The sequence below is a fragment of the Entelurus aequoreus genome, linkage group LG08 (assembly GCF_033978785.1).
Source record: "Entelurus aequoreus isolate RoL-2023_Sb linkage group LG08, RoL_Eaeq_v1.1, whole genome shotgun sequence".
NCBI classification, from domain to species: domain Eukaryota; kingdom Metazoa; phylum Chordata; class Actinopteri; order Syngnathiformes; family Syngnathidae; genus Entelurus; species Entelurus aequoreus.
In genome coordinates, this window is record NC_084738.1 from 66,545,579 (window position 1) to 66,571,094 (window position 25,516).

Sequence of the window (25,516 nt, forward strand, 5' to 3'; positions counted from 1 at the left end):
TTGGGATATTTATATTAAGGACAGTGATTGCTTATTTTGTTGTTTTCAACCATAACTCTTTTATTCTCTCACATTCCCACGATAAATGACTGTTTAGGACACGTCCGACCGGCAGGAGGCCACGGGGAAGACCCAGGACATGTTGGGGAGACTATGTCTCCCGGCTGGCCCAGGAACGCCTCGGGATCCCCCGGGAGGAGCTGGACCAAGTGGCTGGGAGTGTCTGGGCTTCTCTGCTTAGGCTGCTGCCCCCGCGACCCGACCTCGGATTAGCAGAAGAAAATGGATGGATGGTGTAGTATCACTGATGTTATTTCTGGATCCTGAATTCAAACCAAGTCACAGAGTGAAACATGATTTTAATGAATTATCCTACTTATATTGTGTCAGTTAGCCTACAATTGATTTGATATATTTTTATTTCAAATATGCAAAACAAGAGCAAGCCTGATCCAATACAGTGTTGTAGCCTTAACAGCCATTATAACAAAATGAAAACAATGGAGAATAAAAAACGGGGGGGGAAAAATAAACAATATGAGCAATGGACTTTCTTTTTTTTTTTTTTACTTATTTGAAAAGGAGTGAGAAGAAGTCTACAGTTATTTAGTCCCACCCCTTTTCTTTAAATCATAAATTACTCTGAGCTAGAACTACCTGTTCACTCTATGTACAAACTTAATGAACTTGTATATACATAAATTATTAATATATACATATATATGCACACTACACACGTACATAGCCACACCATTACCACTAGTGATCATGGAAATGGCATCATACCACTGCCTCAATGGGCAGCCCCACCCTCTTCTGTAACACAAACAAGCCAATATCAAAGCCCTTCTTCATCTCGGTACCTCTGGAATACAATGTACCTATACTTTTTAAACTGCTTTATGTTTGTTTAAAAGGATACCTACTATTGTTGTTTGATGATACCGAGTGGTTCGTTTTCCTCACATCAATCCATTTTCTACCGCTTGTTTTAATTGGCAGTTTTAATTTTCTTAAACACATGTCAGACTGAATGACATTGCATACCTGAGCGGGAGAAACAATAGTTCCCATCACTCACGACAAGATATGACTTTTTATTTTTTACTTGACTTTGACTTTATTTCAATCACAATTAAAAATACTCCATCTATACAATTTTGACTAGGTACAATTTTAAAAAATAAAATAAAATGGTATGTGTCCGAGACGAAGCAAAATAAAGCAAAATCTTATAATGTTATCACTGAGATATAATCTGATTCTTTATCAACATCAGAATACATGACTTTGCTATGGAGGTTAATGTGTCTTTTTTTGACACTGAATTTATATAATTGTTTGTTTTTTCTTTACGTCAAATTATGCTGACAATTTCATTGGAATTGTACACTGGTTTGCTAATGATCTTGCTTACAAAATGTGTCCAGTTTGCTGGGTCTTCTTCATCTTTCCTCCCTGTGATGAAGGGCGTACCACAGGTTTGAATATTAGGACCGCTGTTGTTCTCCATTTACGTGAACAATCTTTGTGATAAAATATCAGATGCCGCTTTCCATTTCTATGTGGATGATGCGGTCGTAGATTGATCATCCCCCTCTGCAGTGCAAACCCTTGAACTCCTGCAGTCTGCTTTTGATGTTGTTCAGTCCCAGTTGACCCAAGTCAGTGCTAAATGCAGACAAATCTAAGGTGATGTTATTCTCAAATGGCAAACGGCTGACATTCTCTGAAATATTGACTACTCATGGGGTGGAGCTTGAGTTGGTCTCAACATATAAGTACTTAGGAATTATAATTGATGAGAGATTGTCTTTTAAAGCACACATAGAAAAGCTTGTCTCTAAGCTTAAAATTAAATTGGGTTTCTTTTTCAGAAATAAGTCTTAGTTAAGGAAATTTAGTAAACATCTGATCCCAACCACCTTTATTCCTTTACTTGATTATGGAGACTTGCTTTTTATGAATGCACCTGGCACTTACTGTACTGTGCCTTACCTTTTATTACTGCTTGTGGAAATATTGTCCACCACTGTACTCTGTATGCAAAGGCAAACTGTCCATCTTTAACTGCCCGAAGACTTTCTCCATGGATAGTTTTTTATATATAAATGTCTTCTTGGACTTGTCCCCACCTATCTGTGTTCCTTTGTTGGTTCATAGAGCCAACACATCCATCCTTGTTATACCGCTTGTCCCTTTCGTGGTCGCGGGGGGTGCTGAAGCCTACCTCAGCTACATTCGGGTGGAAGGTGGGCTACACCCTGGAAAAGTCGCCACCTCATCGCAGAGAGCCAACACAGAACTTGGTAAAACAAGCCTTCAGTTATGCTGCTCCCTGGTCATGGAATGACATCCAGAAAGATCTGAGACTACCAGAATTGATCACTTTAAGTTTAAGTCAATTTTAAAAGACCGAGAAACCAGGGGACGTACTTATCAAGCTTCTTAGAATTACTCCTAAGAAGTCTGCTAAGAGTTGACTTAAGAGTAAATAAATTCTTCGCTGAAAGCTGCATTTAAAAGTTAGTTATCAAGCGTCTTACTCACACTTTCAGCGAAGTGTACGACTGAATCTTAAGTGTCACACTCAGAGCTGAATTACGACATTACTATGTGCCGTAAACGCAATTTTAGGTGACGTCATTTCTGTGTCCATAGAAATGACCAATCACGGAAGGGAATCCGTTGTCTAAAAATAAAGAAATATCTTGTAAATATTTAAGTGGACAATGGGAGTGTATATTTTGACAATAAACTACAAAATAATACAAAACAAACTAGTCCCCGCCGGCACTCACGCTACCGCTCCCTCTCTTCTCTCGCCCACACACTCACTGACGTCACTCACCTCACGGCCACACACATACGCTACTGTCATAACATTTTCTTTCCAATTCATTAATTAGGCAACTAATTTGAAACTGGTGTGGGTGGCTCTATATATACTAGCCCACTGCAGACACATGCAGAAATCAACAAGGAATCGAAAAGTATTAAATCTGTGACAAAAATAATATCCGCTCTGTCTAAACGATACCGTTTGATCAGCTGCTCGTCATAAAAAAAAAAAAAACATTGTTCCGTTCCCTGAACGTTCGCGCACGTCTCTCTCTCCTCAGTGCCATCCCCTGCTGGCAACTCCTAACCACTTAGGACACCTCTGAAGGTCTCTTAAATATCGTGGAGAGTAGGAGTGATTCTTAGACTTAAGAACGTTGATAAAAAGCTTTTATTCTTAAGTTTGAGAGTAGGACTAAATTTCGCAAATTCTCAGGACTTAAGTGTAAAATGGCACTCTAAGAAGCTTGATAAGTACGGCCCCAGTTCTCTTGGGCAAAGTACTTGCTTTTAAATTGAATGACTACATATTTGTTTTAAATTATTTTTGACCTGTTTTGGTATGACTGCTGTTGTTCTGTTGTAATTATTATTGTAACTTTGTTTGTGCCGCCCTCTTTGTCAGGTCGCTGTTGAAAAATAGATTTTCATCTCAATGAGTCTTTACCTGGTTAAATAAAGGAAATTGATTGGGAAAAATGTTTTGGAAAAATTTGTGTTTTTTCAAAATTCAGTGTATAGAAAATCAGAGTAAAAAAAAAATGACGCTTCAAAAAGCAAGACTCACTTCCGGCAAATTAAGACTGAAGCAATCGATCCCAGCCAACGAGGTCACATGACATGGGTCTTGGAAAACGGCATAAAACATGCAGTTAAGGACTACCTGGGCATAATACAACATAATTCACATATATTTTGAATGGTTACAATCTGCACTTTTGAGATATCGATACTTGTGATACTTTGAGATAATGTATATCATTAAAAGAAACACAGTGTAAAATAACTAAATCATTGAGATCCTGTCCAAACAAAACACATTTGGTGGGAACTACTTTTTTTCCTGCCTACGTATAAGTAAATAATGCGCAAGCGCAGCGGCACACTGTGCTGTGCTCAATCATGCACTCTGTTAATTTAATAACATTACTGGCAATCAAATTGCGTCACTTGGTGTTGTGAGGATACATATGTTGTAAACAAATAAGATAACGCATTCAGTGCAAACTAACGCTACCATTTGGTTCGTCTTGTATATCGTTTGAAGATGACACCCAGATGATATGCATCGCTTCTTACCAGACAGATTAGGTAAATTTGCACAAAGTATCAGTATAGAATCGGTATTACTGATAACAGTCTGTATTTTACCATGTATTGGATCAGAAATAAATTAACTTCTCTGGTAGAGAGATCTACAGATTATAGAGCAGACCTCAGCATGCATGCTACACACCTAAATAGATTATGCTTGGCACTCAGCATCAAGGGTTGGAATTGGGGGTTAAATCACCAAAAATGATTCCCGGGCGCGGCCACCGCTGCTGCCCACTGCTCCCCTCACCTCCCAGGGGGTGATCAAGGGTGATGGGTCAAATGCAGAGAACAACTTCGCCACACCTAGTGTGTGTGTGACAATCATTGGTACTTAATCATACCGAAGAAAAAAAAAAAATCATATAAGAGTTTCTAACAGGGATGTGACATTCGCGAACGAGTTGTCTTTTGAAAGTCTATTTCTTATTGAACGAATAAGAAACGGTTCGCAGTTGTAATTCCCTCATTTGAGAACCGTTATGTGTGCAAATTGCCTACGCTGCCCCCTCAGAACCGGACTCAAAATCAGCTTTATTTATGAAGAAGTAATGACATCACCTAGTTAAGAGTCATGTCAAAAGGCTCTATTCATGTGAACGCTATCGTGCACACGCACTCAGCACTTAGGAGTTTAGTAAGAACCTACACAAGCCTTTGTAAGCTGCTGTATTTGGAGTTAGAAACATTAGCAACTGGAAAAGAAAAGAAAACAAACAAATTAAAACAAAGCATATGAATATATATACACACACACACACACACACACACACACACACACACACACACACACACACACACACACACACACACACACACACACACACACTTGTGAAGTACTTACATTGGTAGTTAAGGCCAGTATTGTCAAATTATAGCATGTAAACTGGTGTAATGTATACATGTTAATTTATTGACATAACACCATATTTTTCTTCAATGCAGTTATTTTCGTGTTGAAGTAAAGTCACAGTATGCAGATAAACAATATCTATTGCAGGTCCCAGGTAGCCAGGACAAGCAGTCAGATAATAATGTCCTGTTAAACAGGAGGAAAAAGCACACAGAATGTTTCAGTTTTTTACAGACTGGTCGGTCTCATCGGAATTTATTAACAGAAATTACAAATCCACAATTCACTTAATTTCCCATATCTTTTGTCACTTTGTATTATCGTGTCAATGTCTTTTACTTTACCTTCAACTCTATTTTCATCAAAACACTCAATAAACCATCACTGTATCACAGGAGTTATCATTACCATAACAATACTGTATGTCTTTCCCATATATTTTCACATATCCACATCATCTCTCCAAAACATACAATATATTGCCCAATTAGACCTTATTTCACGTCTTGTCTTTCTCAGGAATATTCACTTTTAACTGAATGCACTTTTTTTTAGCAACATTCATTAAAGCACTTTACTTTTCTTCATAGTCTTCTTCTTATAATAGCAGCTTTAAGTTACTGCACTTGAAATGTTCATTGACCATTCCTGAGAGCTTAACTTCTATAACCATGTCTAAACACAATAACATAGCATGTAAAACCTCTTTCAGAACACACACATTATACATAAATACATTATAAAATCAATAAGAAAATGGGAGCTCTAATTTGGGAGTCTGAATTAGGATCAGAAGTTCCTATGTAAACATTTTACATTGATTATTACTACTGTGCTCTGCACTGCATTCATTCACAAACACTAACTACACTTTGCAAACACTTTAGAGTTAGGCTACCATCAGAACGTGTACTTAAAGTTATAATCATCACATGGATATCATTCAGTGAGTTGATCTACCAAAACTACCCCTTGTGTGGTGTTCGGGTCTGTGGGACCCGTTTTAATTTTTTATTAAAAGAAAAATTATACAATTAATTAATTTTTCAAACTGAGACTCACTGACTCATTTTCTGTGAAGAACATATATCAGAATACATATTTAATATGCACCCCCCTACACATTTCTATTACATATAAGATGTCCGGGTCCACTGGACGCAGGTGTCCTAAGGCGAGCTCAGGGAGGACGGAAACCTCCCGTGGAGCAGAAGGGCAAAAGCTCGCTTGATCTTGATTGGCTAATAGAAGTGTGGAAATTGATGTTCTGTGTATCACACACACAGCAGAGTGTAGATACGCGGAACATCAGAGGGTCAAATGTGCGAGAAAATGAGAGCAGACGGTGTTGACAAACAATGTTGCGACCTTGTGTGGGAACCACAGGTGCAGAAACACAAAAGAAGAATCCCTGTGGGATGCAGAAACTGGCAGAAGAATTTTCCGTGCATTGTTGTTACTTTACACAGCCAGCGTTTGTGGGTCTGATGGACCCGTTGCATTTTGTGGCTTTCAACGCCTCACAGTCTAACTTTTATGTTAAAATACTGAACAGATGTTTATTAGGATATGGTAAACATCTGTTCAGTATTGTAACATAAAAGTGTTATAAGTGGTCGCTCTCATTGGAATGACAAGAAGCTTCTGGTCTGCAGGTAACGGCATTAAGTTAGGATGAAAGGCTCTACTGCCCCCTAGTGACCATGGTGAATACTGATGAATGTGGAATGACAGCGCTAAAAACGAATTCAAACCACAAATTAAAAGAAATCAACACAAAAATGTATCACATTGAGGGTTGGTCACAAATACGCAAAATAAGTTGTAATTACTAGTGGGAAACAATCTTTGATAGAAGTGAGTGGCTCTTAAAAGAGCCTTTGTGGTGATTAGGGTGTGAAGTAGTTTACTTCTTGGCGGCCTTCTCGGTCTTCTTGGGCAGCAGAACAGCCTGGATGTTAGGCAACACACCGCCCTGGGCAATGGTCACACCTCCGAGGAGTTTGTTGAGCTCCTCGTCGTTGCGGACAGCCAGCTGAAGATGACGGGGGATGATTCTGGTCTTCTTGTTGTCCCGGGCTGCGTTTCCCGCCAACTCCAAGATCTCAGCGGTCAGATACTCCAGCACTGCTGCCAGGTAGACAGGAGCACCGGCGCCGATACGCTCGCCGTAGTTGCCTTTGCGGAGCAGACGGTGGACGCGACCCACTGGGAACTGCAGTCCAGCACGGGAAGACCTGGTCTTGGCCTTGGCTCTAGCCTTGCCGCCGGTTTTGCCACGTCCAGACATGATTAAAGATTGAGGTGATAGTCTCTGTATCTCTACTAAAAAACAGTACCGCTGAGCTCTGCGAACAGTATATTTATACGAGCCCACACTGCTCTGTGATTGGCTGACGGTGTCGGGGAACGGTTGTCCAATCAGCGCAGCGAAAGAAAATGCGAGAGGCTCTCCTTTGAGTGCTGCTTCCACTTTCTGTCTTCTGAAAAAACACAATAGAAACAGTAAATGACCTGAACAAAGCACCATTACTAGGCATCAATGTGTAATATTATATACAAATACACAAATAAAGCAAAGTGTTCCGGTACTTTAAAGCACATGTGTTATTTTGCTTAACATAGAGCAGGGGTGTCAAACTCATTTTAGATCGGGGGCCAAATGGAGAAAAATCTACTCCCAAGTGGGCCGGACTGGTAAAATCACGGCATGATAACTTAAAAATAAGGACAACTTCAGATTGTTTTCTTTGTTTAAAAATAGAAGAAGCACATTCTGAAAATGTACATATCACAATGTTTTTTTTTGTTTTTTTTTTACACTTACAATAGTATTTTATCTTTATTTGTCATTATTTATACTTTCTGAATAAATTATGTGATAATGTTCATGAGTCAACTCATTGGTGTTAATTTTCAATCGATCAAGATAAAAAAAATTATATCCAAATCAAATTACAGGATGTTATTTATGTGGTTTGATCATTTTCCTCGATTGATGTACTAACATGTGGTTTATTTTGTACAAATATAGCATCATCTACAAAGATGCAAAGAATTGCTTTTGCGACATCCAGTGGACACATTTAGAACAGCAGTTTCTTTCATTCAAAAATTTCAGGTTCATTTTTATACTTAGCAAACTCATCTCGCGGGCCGGATAAAACCTGTTCGCGGGCCTGATCCGGCCCTCGGGCCGTACGTTTGACACCCCTGACATAGAGGCTTAGAGGCTTTGCAGCTGACGTCATCAGCCACGTGACATTAGCTTGGCGGCCATCACCAGTTCACTGCCGGTCAACGACTCACACACGCTTTCTTGTTAGATCTGCTGCTATTTGAGCTTGGAAATGCCGGAAACCTGCTGTGCTGCTGGATGTAGCAATAGACGAGGCGATAAACCAAATCTTAGCTTCGGATCGCGGCGATTTGTCGTGAACGATGGAAACCTACGATGTACACAAGGATATGCAATGAACACTTCATATCAGGTATGTAAACAAACTATTCACCAGTGGCGTGCGGTGAGGTTAATGTGCGGTGAGGCACGACTGCATCATCACAGTCAGATTTACAAACATATGAACCTGCAGTGCAGGTGTACCTAATGTTGTGTCCCTGCGGTCGTTCACGGCTCCTGCAGCGCGAGCATTGTTGTTTTTGCACTTTTTGGCTTCTTGTTAAGTGACTTTTTTTGGGTGTGGGCTTTGGTTGGTGTGGCGCTCCCGTCGGGCGGTGCATTCTGCGGCGGAGATGCTTGGCACCAGGAGGCGGGGTTATGAGACGAGCCTCACACAGTGTGTCTCCGCAGCAGATTTATGATCGCTCAGCACAAGAAATACGTTACACACATACAGTTGTTGACAAAATACACTGTACATTATATACCTCAGCTAACTAAACTATGGAAATGTATAATATAATTCATATAGCAATACGGTCTCACTGCACAGCAGGCCAGCAGTTAGCCGAGGCATTGCGCACAATCCATGTTGAGGCACAAATCAGTGACGTGCCTCAACTGGCTGCTGATCACCGCACCGTCTCTTCTCAGTATTTGAACGGCAAATGTGAAAATAAAAATAAAAATAATCTAAAACTGGTGAAGTTAAATGGAAAATAACTTTAGTATAATCACTGGATACATATAACAATTTAATTTTTTTTTTTTTTCTTTTTACTTTTTTTTTTCTTTCCATGATGGCAGGTGAGGCCGTGCCTCCCCTGCCTCTAGTGACTGCACGCCACTGCTATTCACCCCTGATTTGTTTCACAAAATGTGAAATAATACGATATGGGATGATACACATATGATTGTTGAAAATGCTGGGTGCATTTTTAGAAAGGCAGCAAGGCAGGGAATGGGATGATGTCTTCAGTTCACCCCCCGGTTCTGTCTGTGTGATGCTAGGTACCGTTTTTATTTTTTTCATGATGCCTCATCTGATTGGCTTGAAAACTTTATCAATGTAAATGTTGAGCTTCATATTGGAATTGAACAATTAATTATCATGAGTGAATGCATTAGGAAATGGCAAAAAAAATTATGATGGACCTTGTGAAACAATTTTTTTCTAATGAAGCATTTTTGAACAAGAGGCTTGTTGTTACTTCATTTGGCACAAGGTAAAATCTACATTGGTAAAGTTTTCAAGCCATTGGCACAAGGTTAAAATTTTTATTGGTAAAGTTTCCAAGCCAATCAGATGAGGCATCATGAAAAAATAAGAAAAACGGTAGCAACTTAAACAGATATTTGAATGATTTCACTCTATTCAGTTTTTTAATATGTCAAGTTATGAAATGCCATTACAAAACAAATTGAACTGGGTATATCCCCATCAACAATGTGCTTAATTATTTATGGCAGTCATTATGAATAATGTGATTGTTTAATTGTTTCAGGTGCAAAAAGCGAAGATCCACTATCCCCAGACTATGTGCCAAGTATATTTGAGCATACCCAGTCACCTCACAAACGAAAAGTCAAATGTTCAATGAAGATCTTTGAGGGAAGACAAAATCTCAAGCAGCGTAAGAGAGACCGCGAGAGGGCATTGGCAGCAGCCAACTACCCGCTGGTGAAGATGTGGTGCACGCTGAGATTGGAAAAGAAGGCAGCTTAATCCACTAGATGTTGAGGGCACCAGAGGATTAGCTGCTGTCCGTATCCATGTAGAGAGAGTTATTGGACTCGCAAGACAAAAGTATACCATGATGGAAAATATCATACCCATCTCTTTATTGTCATGTGATGACAGTGGTTTCACAACATTAGATACAATTGTACAAGTGTCATGCGCACTTACAAATTTATCCGACCCAATTGTACCATTTGAGTAGTGATGTTGCATCCATATTTTTTCTGTAATAAATACCAGGAAAGTCTCCAGGGCGAACAGGGATGCTGCTGAATGTGAACATGTTTCACCCAATCCAGCCATGCAGGTACAGTGGCAGCACAGGATCTGACCATCTTTCGCTATTGCTACCCAAGGTCTGAGGGGAGGATCATTCATCCGTTGAGAGTGTTTTACCTGAAACAGATAATATGACATACCTTATATTATCATCAGTCCGTAATTTGGATATAATATACAAGTCTAGACCTCTTACTGTCCATTTATGCATATTTTACCTGGCATTTGGTAAATTTTCTCATGAATCATTCATTAAATTAGCCTGAAAATTTAAACCTGGTTCATTTTGAGCAAGAAACCAAAATGAATTATCAAGCATGAATTCTAAAAATTATTTTTGTAGAAACTGTTTCATAAGCTCTATACTGAATAGTTGGAAATTATGTAATGTTGTTTTACTGTAGGAATTAATTTCTCAGATTTCAATATGAAGCTCCTGGAAACAGTTTTTTACAAAGCAATTTTTGATAGAATTGTTTTATAATATTGTTTGGTCACATCCTTAAACTCAATACAATACATTTTCAGGCTAATCTTTTATTACAAAAAGCCTCCTGTTCAAAAATGCTTAATTAAAAACTGTTTCACAAAGTCTATAGTAGTTTTTTGAAATTATGTAATGCATAGAGAAAAATTGGAAAATTTCAATATGAAGTTTGTGAAACAGTTTTTTAATTGAAAGCATTTTTGAACAGGACGCCTTTTGTAATAAAAAAAAAAAAGCTTAACAATGTGAGTTTTCATTAGAATCACTTCAGTAGTTTTTTCACAATCACACTGTTACTGCCAAGCGGATTTGTAAACAAACAGTAGGCTCTTCTGTGTGTGCTTTTTCCTTACCTTGGTCATGAGAAGAAATCCATTCTAGTTTGGAATCTGCCATATCAGCCCATCATGCACAAAACCTGCTGTAAAATACTTGTAGGCATCCAGACTCTTGTATGCCTTAAGGTCCTTTCCAGTGTACGTAGATGGTGAATTGACGAGGTAAAAGGTACGGATCCGTTGTGCCAACAAGGTTCAACTTCTCTCGGTAACGTTTCTTGGCCTCTTCATCCAAATGCACAACTTCATTGGATAGCAAATCAGCCATAATTCGGATGAAATCGGTGAAAATGTAGCGCAGAAATCAAACTGAATCTGTACGAACACGTAGGAACGAGCTGACCGCTTGACCGGCAAGATGGCGGCATAACACAAAGTCACGTGATAAAACCACGTGACTGCAAAGCATGTTTTACTCCAGTAATATCTGTGCATGTCTGTTTTATATAGGTACTATAGATTACCACACATGGTACAAATAATGATCTCATATGCTATATTTCCTCAGATACACATTTTTATGAACAGTTTTTTAATTAATTTCGGACACAAAAAAACAAAAACAAGTAATATTAATACACAGTTTAAGAAAAATAAAAAAACATTTCAAATTAGATTTTTGTTAAAAAAATTTAAATGTTTAAAAAAACCAAATGTCTCTCTGACTAGAAATAGGAACAAGAAACAAAGCTTGTAATGTCATACCCAATCCCTTACTGATAGTACTAATATGAAGAAAAAGCAGTAAAAAGAACATATCCAAAATAAAAAGCCTAAGAAAATAATGAGAAAGAAACAAAATAAGAATATATATAACACTATTAAAGGAGAAACCAAGTCTAAATCTAAAAATATGAATGAGATATAAACAAATAAAATAAGAACATTAAGAATAGTAATAAAACATTGTGCTGAAAAATTTAATTTAGTTAATATAGATCAGGGGTCACCAACGTGGTGCCCAGGTAGCCCGTAAGGACCAGATGAGTAGCCCGCTGGCCTGTTCTAAAAAGCTCAAATAGCAGCACTTACCAGTCAGTGAGCTGCCTCTATTTTTTAAATTGTATTTATTTACTAGCAAGCTGGTCTCGCTTTGCTCGACATTTTTAATTCTAAGAAAGTAATTCATGATTTGTTAAAAAATGTTAGTGGCTAGCTAGTTAAAATGGGATATTGTGATTTCTTAGAAGTGATCATTTGAAAATGTTCAATTTGAAAAATGTGCACTTAGAGAAAATATAAAAATAAAGTGTTGCATATTGATATTTATCTGTTTCTATATATATTTATTGTGAGAAATCATTAAGATGATCAGTGTTTCCACAAAGATAAATATAATTAATAATTAATAATAACATAGTGTTAAAGGTAAATTGAGCAAATTGGCTATTTCTGGCAATTTATTTAAGTGTGTATCAAACTGGTAGCCCTTCGCATTAATCAGTACCCAAGAAGTAACTCTTGGTTTCAAAAAGGATGACTGATTGTGATTGTAAGTATTGTAAGTATTCTGATTGTGATTGTAATACCGATAATACGGTAAATAAATAATCAGAATACTGATAATTATAAAAGATAAATATAATTTAAAAAATATCAGTAATAAGAAAATATTGATGGAAGAAAGGCAAGAGGAAAAATATGATTAAAATTGTATAGTAATACAAATAAGATTGATGAATAAAGTAAGAGAAAAAACGGTCATGTTATCATGAAGCAGAACACCAGTTGTTTAAAAATAAGTATATACACTAAAATCATTTCGTATGTCTAAGACAATCATAAAATCACATCCCGTTTAGCCCACAAAATGCACTAATATAATTTCATATATATAAGACAACCTGGGGATAGGCTGATTGGCAACACGAAATGGTCCCTAATGTGTGAATGTTGTCTGTCTGTTGGCCCTGCGATGAGGTGGCGACCCGGGACAAGTGGTACTAGAAAATGGATGGAACCATAAAGTATCATCTCGTTTAGCCCACAAAATGCCTTCAACTAGAGTATGTGTTAGTCAGCTCTCTAGACGTAACTAAATATGTCAATTTAATGTTGAATAGTGCCAACATTATTTCTAATGACAATCTGCAACGATTTTCATTTATATCTACCGGTTGAGTGGTGACATTGAAGCAGGAATGACATTAGTTGAAAGTGTGGTGGCTCTTAAAAGAGCCGTTGTGGTTTTAGAGATTGAAGCTTATGCTCTCTCTCCGCGGATACGGCGGGCCAGCTGGATGTCCTTGGGCATGATGGTGACTCTCTTGGCGTGGATGGCGCACAGGTTGGTATCTTCAAACAGACCGACCAGGTAAGCCTCACTAGACTCCTGAAGAGCCATCACTGCAGAGCTCTGGAAGCGGAGGTCGGTCTTGAAATCCTGGGCGATTTCCCTGACCAGGCGCTGGAAGGGCAGCTTGCGGATGAGCAGCTCGGTAGACTTCTGGTAGCGGCGGATCTCACGGAGGGCCACAGTGCCGGGCCTGTAACGGTGAGGTTTCTTCACACCGCCGGTGGCAGGGGCGCTCTTGCGGGCGGCCTTGGTGGCCAGCTGCTTCCTGGGGGCTTTGCCTCCGGTGGACTTACGGGCTGTCTGCTTGGTTCTTGCCATTGTTCGCTACGTCTCGACTTAAGAAAGTAAGATACTTCCACCTTCGCAAGCTGTCGTTTTATAAAGACAAGGCAGCGCTGATTGGTCCGTATGGGAGGAGGCCGGCGCAAAGGCTGATCAACCATTGGACAAGAGCACTTTGAAATGAACCAATCATCGACAAGAACAGCTTCTGAAGCCCTGGACTCTTTGCAGAATGTAGTTAGGCATCAGATGTAAACGTTGCAAGAGTAATGTACAAATAAATACATGTTCGACCATTTGTTGACGTAATGAATTATGTATTGAAAAATAAAAGCTATAAGACTTATGTTGACTATTGTCCTGTTAACATCTGATGTAAGGTGTCGATAAGGTAATATATTTGACTATTTTTGCAAACCAACAATCACTTACTTGTAACTTCAGTAATGTGTTTCTAATTTGAGGGGAACCAAGGGACAAGCGGTAGAAAAAAGGATGGATGGATGGCTGGGCTGTGGTTTTGTTTCTGTTACAACGTGGACTCTGCTGCCACATGTTGGTGAGGCGACATATTGCAGCAAAAGGCGAAGGCCGACCTATTTGGACCTTGAGTGTTTAGTTGATGCACTGTCAGCACATTTATTGGACCAGTCAGTCAGTAAAAAAATTAGGAAAAAAAGAGGAAAACAAATTGGGATTTATTGCAGATGAAAAATGAACTTGGAAACAACAATAGTGAACATGTCTGGAGCAAGATGATGACATGGATATGTATTTTGAGTGAAGTTTATTTCATTAATCATTCATGTAAATTGAGATTATGTAATTATATCTATATAATGTACTGCAACAGTATACAGTGTGCTATGTGGGTTTTTTTTCAAAACATGGTCACTACTGCCTAGTTTCTCTTGTTATATTCTTATTTTACTGTTATATTTTTATTCTCATTGTTGCTTTTTATTTTTATTCTATTGTAATATTTTTCTATTTTGTTTCCATTTATACCCCCATTATTTACTTTTTACAATTTTGTACACTTTTTTTTACAATTTTGTACACTGCTGCTGGAATTTAAATTTTCCTGAGGGAACTCTCCTGAAGGAATTAATAAAGTACTATCTATCTATCTATCATACCTTTTATTGATTAAAAATAAATGATTGAGAATAATGTGTTTTTTCCCCCAATGGTTTTATTGGCCAAGTATGTTTAACACACAATGAGTTTGAGAGAGAATTAAATAACATGTTTTGAATAAAAAAAAATGTATGTGTTCTCCAAATAAAAACGAAGGTTTGTTTGACCAAAAGGGCATACAAAATAATGAAAAAACACTTGTGTGAAATTTGATGTATAAATTCAAGCATTGAAATTAAAATAGTATTTGTAACAATTTTATGAGCAGTTATTTTCCTGAATCCTTAAAACCGTTGTGGTTTTTTTATTATATAAAAAAAGATTTAAAAAAATAATAATAGTGAATCAACATCAATCATATAAATTATTGACCCATTTAAGTGAAGTGAAGTACATTTATATAGCACTTTTCTCCAGTGAGTCAAAGCACTTTTACATAGTGAAAGTTACTATCTAAATTACATTTAAAGCAGTGTGGGTGGCACTGGGAGCAGGTGGGTCAAGTGTCTTGCCCAACGGCAGTGACTAGGATGTGCGGAAGTGGGGATCGAACCTGGAACCCTCAAGTTGCTGGCACGGCCACTCTACCAACTGAGATATACCGCCCACTTATGGAGTCCAATTACTTCCATTACCTCCAAATTTCCCCTTAAAAACATTTTGGGGGTAAAATATAGCTTTGTTTTCAACTGGATTAAATTACAAATAAAAACAAAACAATATCAATAGATAAACCTGAAGTTGGTCTAAATTTAAGAGTTGATCATATAAAAAGCTGTATTACTTAATCCTTAAATGTACAATTTAGAACATTTCAGCCAGATCCCTAGGGCCAGTAATACTGACTTGAGGAGATCCCAAAGAGTTAATAATAATAATAATAATGAAATAAGTTAAAGCTAACGGAAATGAACATCAGTGAGTACTTGACAATGTAACATAATCATGTACAAAACACTACTTTGTCATTGAGGAAAACTGCTCTTAAAGGGGATGAGGTGGCTCTTAAAAGAACCGTTTACATGGGAAATTGTATTTACTTCTTCTTGGCTGCAGTCTTGGCTTTAGGCTTGCTGGCCTTCTTAGCGGGGCTCTTCTTAGCAGCAGGACTCTTCCTGGCCGCTGGGGCTTTCCTAGCCGTCGGCTTGGCGCTCTTGGCGGGGCTCTTAGCGGGGCTTTTAGCGCTCTTCTTTGCCGCCTTCTTCGGGGTTGTTGCCTTCTTTGCGGGCTTTTTAGCGGCTGGCTTCTTGGCTGCGACTTTCTTCACTGGTGATTTCTTGGCTGCGGGCTTCTTGGCGGCGCTCTTCGCCTTAGCGGGAGCCTTTTTGGGCTTGGCTTCGGACGCCTTGTTCATCTTGAAGGAGCCGGAAGCGCCGGTGCCCTTGGTCTGCAATAAGACCTCCTTGGCCACCAGTTTCCTGACGGCGATCTTGATGCGAGCCTTGTTCTTCTCTACATCGTAACCGGCGGCGTTGAGGGAGTTCTTGAGGTATGCTAGAGAGACTCCTTTACGCTCCTTGGACTTAGAGACAGCCTGAGTGATCAGCTCGGAGACGCTGACTCCAGCCTTCGCGGTCTTGCTGCTCTTCTTCTTCTTGGCCGTTTTCGACGAAGCGGGTGCGGCTGGTGCTACTTCTGCCATGATGGCCTGCTTTGACTTGTCTTGTTGTTGACTAGGACTGAGGTGGGACTCAACTGGACTGTCCATCGCAAGGGGCGGAATTTAAAGGCAGGATGAGAACCGTGGAGACTCAACTGGACTGTCCATCGCAAGGGGCGGAGCTTAAAGGCAGGATGAGAACCGTGGAGACTCAAGCGACTGGCTCTCTCCTCGGCGTGCTGTCAAACTGGCCTCACTTGTGCTTTCTCCGCACTTTTAAAACCATTAAAAGACGCAATGGAAATTATTTGACAAAGCAACAACGATTCCACTCTGTAGTAGACTAGTGTCTCCTCACATTTATGACGTTTACAAGGTGCACATTTGTGGCATTTGGATCGAACAACCCTCCAAAGCTGACTTCTTCCCCGACATCAGCAGCAAAGCTCGGCGACTTTCCTCGCTCATTTCTACAATTAAACACTTAAAAGTCCCTCACAATGCAACAAAAACTGCCATACGGGTTACAAAACGTGTTCACTCAGAAGCTCCCAGCCCAAAAAGACAAACATTGATGGCGGCTGTGAAACAAGACAAGGTTTTGGTGACGCAGCAAACACAATGACCACTGATAGAGACCTGTTGGGGTCAGGCTGGTGTCTGTTGTCATCTGATATCACCTCTCACGTCTTTAATACATCATTCTATTCTCTTTGTGCAATTAAAGACATTTGTTTGTCTGTCTATCTTGTATTTGAACCATACTTTTATGTTCCAAGTGCTATCAAACAAGAAGTACACGTGACACAAAAGTGAAGAGGCCTACTCCCCTTACAATTGAACACTTTTATAACAATATATCTTCTCACAGGACAACACTATAGAAATAAACAAGTTGACAATAGAATATAGATTTTTATATACATATATATATAGAGTAGTCAGTGTACAGCATGAATGGCTGCTACTATCTACTAAAATGAATCAACACACATCCATTATTGCCTAAGTACTCACATAATGTATGTGCAACACTAATAACACTTGAATGCATTTTTAGATAATATTCAACTATGTACTTTAGAGACTGTTTGCACTGTATTCATATTAAATGTGATGCAATGAACAACACTATGCATTCATTGTTTTTGACACTTATTTTTCAGTGCTGTATATAGTGATATTACATTTAACAATAAATGATCAACCATTCATCTCAACAGCAGCAGCATGTATGACAAATTATAATGTATTTTATTTATTGATCATGAATTGTTTCTTGCTTGATTCAGCATATACATTTATTACCTCACATCATTTATCTGTAATGTCTTTATTTCAGCATTTTCCCTTATTTTCTTACGTTCACCACTGCACAATAGTTACACATTCTATGATCTTTTCTCCAGAAAATAGAAAATGGTGACAACTAAGCACGGTAAGTGAAGGAACTATTTCAAGACAAAATGCAAACATGAAATAAAAGTGTCAACATGTTAAACATGTGCAAGAATGATCAGTATATAGACAATACTAATAGACAAGGAGACATACAAGGTAATGATTATATAAAATCTCTATCCTACTCCTTTTCAAATTATGTTGAATTTTTGCAAGTGTGAATTTGACATTCCTTAATGTACCTTTTTATTTATGTCCAGAATGTTCCGGACATAAATAAAAAGCTAATAAACCATACATTTACGTCTTTGTGTCTCATTTGTGCCCACAATTACGCTATACATAGAAGACTGAAAAATAGTAGACAGCAAAGGTTAGATATTAAAGTAAATCAGGAATAATCCTGATTTACTTTGCTACTGTTAAAGTAACGACAAAATTTCCTTTCATGGTATTTGCATGTTTCCCTAATTAGGGAAACATGCAAATACCATGAAAGGAAATGTTGTCCCTAATTAGGGAAACATGCAAATACCATGAAAGGAAATTTTGTCGCTACTTTAACAGAGTAGCAAAGTAAATCAGGATTATTCCTGATTTACTTTGATATCTAACCTTTGCTGTCTACTGTTTTTCAGTCTTCTATGTATAGCGTAACTCTGTTAAAGTAGCGATAAAATTTCCTTTCATGGTATTTGCATGTTTCCCTAATTAGGGAAACATGCAAATACCATGAAAGGAAATGTTGTCCCTAATTAGGGAAACATGCAAATACCATGAAAGGAAATTTTGTCGCTACTTTAACAGAGTAGCAAAGTAAATCAGGATTATTCCTGATTTACTTTGATATCTAACCTTTGCTGTCTACTGTTTTTCAGTCTTCTATGTATAGCGTAACTCTGTTAAAGTAGCGACACAATTTCCTTTCATGGTATTTGCATGTTTCCCTAATTAGGGAAACATGCAAATACTATGAAAGGAAATTTTGTCGCTACTTTAACAGAGTAGTTTTTACTCATGTTCAATCCAGGGGTAAAACAGTCTCAATCAATAGGAATCCTACTGACATTAGCAGTATAGTTAAAACATACTTTGAATACATTTATATTAATTACTATTACTTTTGAAATTGACTAATTGACAGAAGTAACATCGCAATGCACTTTAAATGCCTTTTATTTTGAGTTTTGTTTTAACTTTGGGCAAGTACTTGATTATTTTAGACCCTCATATACAATATTTGTTTTAAACACCTTTAACATGTTAAAATAAGTTATGTGCATAAGATAAGTAGCACACCCACTGAAAACTAGTGTGAATATGTAAAGTAGTTTAAGTATACACACAGCAGGCAGGGTCTTACATTTTAGTCCTTTCCTTTTATTTGGAGTTTGTATATTTTAAATACACATTTTATTCTCATGTGTAATTTTTTTCTTATTTGTCAGAATGCTATCATACAAGTTTTAGTTGAAGGAAAATCCATAACAATAATAATGGGTTAATGGCACCACCCAATGAAATGTTTACAGTGACAACACAATGTAATAAACATCTCAGAAAAATCCCCACATTCTGAGTGATATTTACTCGGACCAGTCATTTATATTCGCCATCGGTAACCATTGTTTTTGATCAAATTTTGTAACTTTCAAATTTAACTATTCCTTTGCACGAATGTTAGAGATATGGTTAACTACAAATACAACCTAAACTCCGACAAATAATACCAATGTGATCTAGAAACAGCATAAACCATGTCAAAAATTGTGGTTTGCTCTTAAGAAGGAGTGGGTGGCTCTTAAAAGAGCCGTTTTGGTGGCGACAGAAAGTTTCTACTGAAGCATTTTACTTGGAGCTGGTGTACTTGGTGACGGCCTTGGTGCCCTCAGACACGGCGTGCTTGGCCAGCTCACCCGGCAGCAGGAGGCGGACGGCGGTCTGGATCTCCCTGGAAGAGATGGTGCGTCTCTTGTTGTAGAGAGCCAGACGAGACGCCTCGGAGGCGATGCGCTCGAAGATGTCGTTGACGAAGGAGTTCATGATGCTCATGGCCTTGGACGAGATGCCGGTGTCGGGGTGGACCTGCTTCAGTACCTTGTACACGTAGATGGCGTAGCTCTCTGTCCTCTTCTTCCTGCGCTTCCCTTTGCCTTTTCCGGGGGCTTTGGTGACGGCTTTCTTGGAGCCCTTCTTGGGCGCGGACTTTGCTGGCTCAGGCATCGTTCAAATGTGGCTCCCATCTAGCAGGGCAGTGATTTTATAATCACTTGTATGTAAATTATTGTGCGCCAACGCTTTCTACTGATTGGCTGACAGTAGTGGTAGTTGACGCCACACCTCCTTTTGGCCATTGGAAGAAATAACGAAGTATAAATAAACGTTTTCTGAAATATACGTTCATCTCCTTCCTTAAAATTATTTGTTTAGTTTTGGAAGAATTTTAGAAAATACTATCAACACTTCTGACAATATTTTTGACACGCTGCAATGTTTGTTATAGCAGTGTTTCATGAAAAAGCAGCATAGCATATTTTGTACTATAGTTTTTCGCTTTGTGTGATGGAACATCTGTCTGAAAACCATATTTAGTCTTTAAGACAAAGAAGTATACACTGTAAGATTCAGCAGTACTTTTTTATTCAGAATTGCAGATATATATTTGTTTAATGTCACATATTTACAATGTCTTATTTATAAAAAAAAAACTTTTATATACATGTTATTCTTACGTATGTGTGTATTGTTTTCTGTATTATCAGACCGCTTGAAATATAGTGATGCCGCTGTCAACGTGATAAGAAACCACCTTATGGAATGTTTACAATGTTGAAAAACAAAAATTAAATGATCAACATGTCAAAAATAATTCCAATAAACAAGAGTAATATTGGTATACTTGTGAAATCATTCTGGTTCACCTATATTGTAACTGCTACATTAATGTTTTAAAAACTGTAAAAAAGAAATATATTAAAGAAGAACCATTATAAGCATGGAATGACTCCCTTCAAAGAACCACACATTGCATAACCAATATATTCTTTATAGAATGTTTACCATTAAAACTTTAGCCACACTTAACAGTTTCAGAATCATTCACACCAATATTGTATACAATTATGGGTTTTATACATTTATTTAGGTAATAATCTTAAATATATAAATGTTTTTATAGCTGCCCTCAGAGGTCGTTTTCTTAGTAAAATAAAGTAACGTATTGTAGATATGTACAGAAACCAAACCAATGAGCCAGACTTTTGAAAGCATCATTCAGTTCTTCAACATCCATATATTCTTTGAAGGAGTCATAATTATTAGGGATGGATAGATCCTGATGTGAATAGCATCAATATCAAGGTGGGTATGATACTAAAGTGCTGTGAGTGATATTTTGTTGTAGTTTCTCTTCTATAAATTCAGCAAATCACTTAGATGTCTTTACAAGGTTTATGTGAGGGCAGCTCCTCTCCAGTTAATCCTCTTGCTCAGGTCCACTAGGCCCCTTCCCTCCTCTCTCCTGCTGGTGAGATGGTGGAAAGGAAGAGGAATGTTGTGTGGAGCTATATTACAGTGTCAGACAGAGAAACTGCTAGTTGTGACATATGCAGTCAAACGATATGTTCCTGAGGTAACTCTACTACTACTACTACTACCACCAACCTCTATAAGCACTTAAAGGCCTACTGAAAGCCACTACTACCGACCACGCAGTCTGATAGTTTATATATCAATGATGAAATCTTAACATTGCAACACATGCCAATACGGCCGGGTTAGATTAGTAAAGTGCAATATTAAATTTCCCGCAAAATATTCTGCTGAAAACGTCTCGGTATGACGTTTGCGCGTGACGTCACGGATTGTGTGGACATATTGGGACACCATTGTGGCCAGCTATTAAGTCGTCTGTTTTCATCGCAAAATTCCACAGTATTCTGGACATCTGTGTTGGTGAATCTTTTGCAATTTGTTTAATGAACAATGAAGACAGCAAAGAAGAAAGCTGTAGGTGGGATCGGTGTATTAGCGGCTGGCTACAGCAACACAACCAGGAGGACTTTGAGTTGGATAGCAGACGCGCTACCGTGAGTTCGCAGCTTTGGCTTCCAAACATTTGATCGCCTGCCCGTCCGTGTGTGCCGCTATGTGCATGTCACGTACGTAACTTTGGGGAAATATATGTGCTGTATGAACTTTTCGGAGGTGAACGGTACTTTGGGCTGTGGGATTGAGTGTGTTGTGCGGGTGTTATATGGACGGGAGGGGGGAGGTGTTTGTTATGCGGATTAATTTGTGGCATATTAAATATAAGCCTGGTTGTGTTGTGGCTAATAGAGTATATATATGTCTTGTGTTTATTTACTGTTTCAGTCATTCCCAGCTGAATATCAGGTCCCACCCGCCTCTCACAGCATTTTCCCTATCTGAATCGCTTCCACTGCCCTCTAATCCTTCACTCTCACTTTCCTCATCCACAAATCTTTCATCCTCTCTCAAATTAATGAGGTAATCGTCGCTTTCTCTGTCCGAATCGCTCACGCTGCTGGCGTCCATGATTGTAAACAATGTGCAGATGTGACGCGCTCCACAACCTGTGACGTCACGCTACTTCCGGTACAGGCAAGGCTTTTTTTTATCAGCGACCAAAAGTTGCGAACTTTATCGTCGATGTTCTCTACTAAATCCTTTCAGCAAAAAATATGGCAATATCGCGAAATGATCAAGTATGACACATAGAATGGACCTGCTATCTCCGTTTAAATAAGAACATTTCATTTCAGTAGGCCTTTAAAAGATGTGCACCCAAACATAAATATTGAGCTGCAAAGAGACACTGACAAGAGTGCTTTCAAAGGCCTAAATATCCAGGGAGCAACTTCTAGAAGTGAAAGTCACTACCAGCATTTTTTAATGTTTTTCCAAGTGTAATTGGTGGTCAAAGATGCAATTTAGCAGGGATATTAAACTATTGTCATATACTTAGTTGAAATAAACATTTTTCTGGATTTGTTGTCATATTGGTCAATTGGTGTAAAGCAAGTACACATGGTTCGTTGCAACATTTACAAAGATAAAATTATTGAGACGGTTAATATTTGTAATTTTTGTGGTCAGTTATCACTGATCTCATATCTATTGTATTCATAGTGCTCAATATAGACTTATATATCCATGGTTTGAGGAACAACAGCTCTTTTAATAGAAGTGTGTGGTCCTTAAAAGGACCGTTTATGTTTAGAATGGGGCATAGAGGGGAATATTTAACCTCCGAAACCGTACAGAGTGCGTCCCTGCCTCTTCAGGGCGTAGACAACATCCATGGCGGTCACAGTCTTCCTCTTGGCGTGCTCGGTGTAAGTGACGGCATCACGGATGACATTCTCCAGGAACACCTTCAGGACGCCGCGGGTCTCCTCGTAGATCAAGCCGGAGATACGCTTCACTCCGCCGCGGCGAGCCAGACGACGGATGGCGGGTTTGGTGATTCCCTGGATGTTATCACGGAGAACTTTGCGGTGACGCTTGGCGCCTCCTTTCCCCAGTCCTTTGCCTCCCTTGCCACGTCCAGACATAATTACCAAGAGTAGATCGAACAGAAGATGACCTTACACTTGAAAAGGCGGCCGGTCTTATTACATGAAAGCGGACCTGAAAGAAGACAGCTGATGCAATCTTGGCTAGGAGGGGCGTTACTCAGAAGCACCTCCCCTTTACTCAATGGACAATGCTACTTTGTTCTTTGTCAAATGCCATTCATTTCACACTTATTAATGTGGATTACAGGAATAAATTGTCTTTGGACATAACTTTATCAAACATAAAGCCACAGTATCTGTTTTTGCTGCCACAATATAGAAATAGCAGTTACAAAATACAACCACAATTTTAAAACATACATGTTGCTCTTATTGTGACAATGTACATTACATCAAAATTAGAAATACAGTATTTAGAAAAGTCAAATACGTAATTTGTGTTGTGTTGTTCAACCCTACAACAATGGTAATTGTTGTCAAGACAATACTCAGAATGTTCATTTTGAAGGTCATCTAATTATGAAGATAATCCATCCTAAAATTGCAGAGGTCATTGTTCCAGTTTGTCACAAAGGTAAATTGATCTTTCGGGATTTTAAGGATTAAGTCCAAAAATGTTGAATGATTTTGAAGGTGTCTCACAGAACACATATGTATGTTACCAATGTGTGTAGCAAATATACATTCAAGTACACTCTACTTTTCAGAATCAAAATCAGAAATACTTTATTAATCCCTGAGAGGGAATTAAAATTTTCAGCACAATCCCATTCAAGATCAGACAAACATTACAGGGATACTTAATAATAATAATGATAAATGGGTTATACTTGTATAGCGCTTTGACACTATTTCCACATCCACCCATTCACACACACACTGATGGCGGGAGACAGAACAGGATCGCTGACGGGTCTGCCAACTTCTGGCGCCCCTTACAAAAAAGGTGAGAAACAGGTAAACAATGTGGAGGGTGGGGGGTCTAAACCTGGGCCCCTGGTGAGGGGGTCCAGACTGAGGCCAAGGGAAAAAACAACTCATAGCCATAGCACACACACACATAAAACTGTTTTGTTGGATTGTTGCCAGTTTATCTCTCTTTTTGGCCTTCAGCCAGTCTAACTTGGAACAAAATAATAATACAACTGTTATGTTTATTTCTAGTCACTGTACATGACTATAAGAATGTTGATTCTTTGTGTTATGTAAACTAACAATATTAATATCACCCCCTTTTTGATATACAGTCCTGCAAAGCATTGTATGTTGTATTAAAAGTGGACAAACCTTCACTAAAATATGGACTTTTGTTGAGGCTGAACCCATTATTTATTATATTATTATTATTATTGCTGTGTCTGTTATGTTTATTTATAATCACAGTACATGACTAGAAGAATGTTGACTCTGTGTTATGTAAACTAACAATATTAATATCACCCCTTTTTTGATATGCAGTACTGCAAAGCATTGTATGTTGTATTACCTTCACTAAACTATGGACTTTAGTTAAGGCTAAACCCATTATTTATTTCATAATTTTTATTAGTCTTGTATTATTATTATTGCTTCAATATATGAGCTTTTTATTTAACAAACCATTTTCAAAATACAATTAAATTTGTAAATAGAAGTTCTGCTACGTTTTATTACATATTTTCATGACTGCACTGCGGAAAGAGTAGCCAATTCCGTAATTCATTTGCTGGTCAATGACAATAAAGACTATTTTGATGAGGGAGGACTGGCTTAAAACCAACAACTATTGAAATCAATGAAATAACGTAAAAAATATCCTGTTCTGTACATCATCAGTGTCAAGTTGCACTCGCATATTCATTGCCCTATTCCTGCTTAAAGTGTCAAAAATGTCACACAACCTGCCACAATACTACCATGGTGGGAAAATACATAGAAATCAATATTTGTTCTTAGGTATTGTTCTATGTAGCAGACCTATCTGGTTATACATTCATAATTCATCATTTCCAAGAACCACAGACG

At 38.3% G+C, this 25,516-nt stretch overlaps 5 protein-coding genes across 5 annotated transcripts in view; all 5 read right to left on the bottom strand.

Moving 5' to 3' along the window:
• Window positions 1-189: 189 nt before the first annotated feature.
• Window positions 190-25,516, bottom strand: part of LOC133656208 (histone H2AX-like) — a 26,087-nt gene continuing 760 nt past the window's right edge. Inside the window, exons 2-3 of the mRNA XM_062057119.1 lie at window positions 6,919-7,320; window positions 190-323 (exon numbers count right to left, since the gene is read on the bottom strand). Of these exons, the coding sequence (XP_061913103.1) occupies window positions 311-323; window positions 6,919-7,320 (415 nt within the window). The 3' untranslated portion in view covers window positions 190-310. The remainder of the gene's footprint in view (window positions 324-6,918; window positions 7,321-25,516) is intronic.
• LOC133656186 (histone H2B-like) lies at window positions 10,263-20,195 on the bottom strand. Its single transcript, XM_062057094.1, has 2 exons — window positions 19,825-20,195; window positions 10,263-10,545 (listed from the first exon to the last, which is right to left on the bottom strand). Exons 1-2 carry the CDS (start codon window positions 20,193-20,195, stop codon window positions 10,542-10,544), a joined length of 375 nt encoding a protein of 124 aa, XP_061913078.1. The 3' UTR covers window positions 10,263-10,541.
• LOC133656178 (histone H3) lies at window positions 13,395-13,879 on the bottom strand. The gene has a single exon (XM_062057084.1). The coding sequence runs from the start codon at window positions 13,865-13,867 to the stop codon at window positions 13,457-13,459; it is 411 nt and encodes a 136-aa protein (XP_061913068.1). The 5' UTR covers window positions 13,868-13,879; the 3' UTR covers window positions 13,395-13,456.
• Window positions 16,003-16,613, bottom strand: LOC133656172 (histone H1-like). The gene has a single exon (XM_062057076.1). The coding sequence runs from the start codon at window positions 16,611-16,613 to the stop codon at window positions 16,008-16,010; it is 606 nt and encodes a 201-aa protein (XP_061913060.1). The 3' UTR covers window positions 16,003-16,007.
• On the bottom strand, window positions 23,023-23,558 carry LOC133656196 (histone H4). Its single transcript, XM_062057104.1, has one exon. The coding sequence runs from the start codon at window positions 23,546-23,548 to the stop codon at window positions 23,237-23,239; it is 312 nt and encodes a 103-aa protein (XP_061913088.1). The 5' UTR covers window positions 23,549-23,558; the 3' UTR covers window positions 23,023-23,236.

Coding starts and splice junctions, on each gene's coding strand:
- LOC133656172 (XM_062057076.1), bottom strand. CDS start 16,613: ATGGCAGAAGTAGCACCAGCCGCACCCGCTTCGTCGAAAACGGCCAAG.
- LOC133656196 (XM_062057104.1), bottom strand. CDS start 23,548: ATGTCTGGACGTGGCAAGGGAGGCAAAGGACTGGGGAAAGGAGGCGCC.
- LOC133656186 (XM_062057094.1), bottom strand. CDS start 20,195: ATGCCTGAGCCAGCAAAGTCCGCGCCCAAGAAGGGCTCCAAGAAAGCC.
- LOC133656178 (XM_062057084.1), bottom strand. CDS start 13,867: ATGGCAAGAACCAAGCAGACAGCCCGTAAGTCCACCGGAGGCAAAGCC.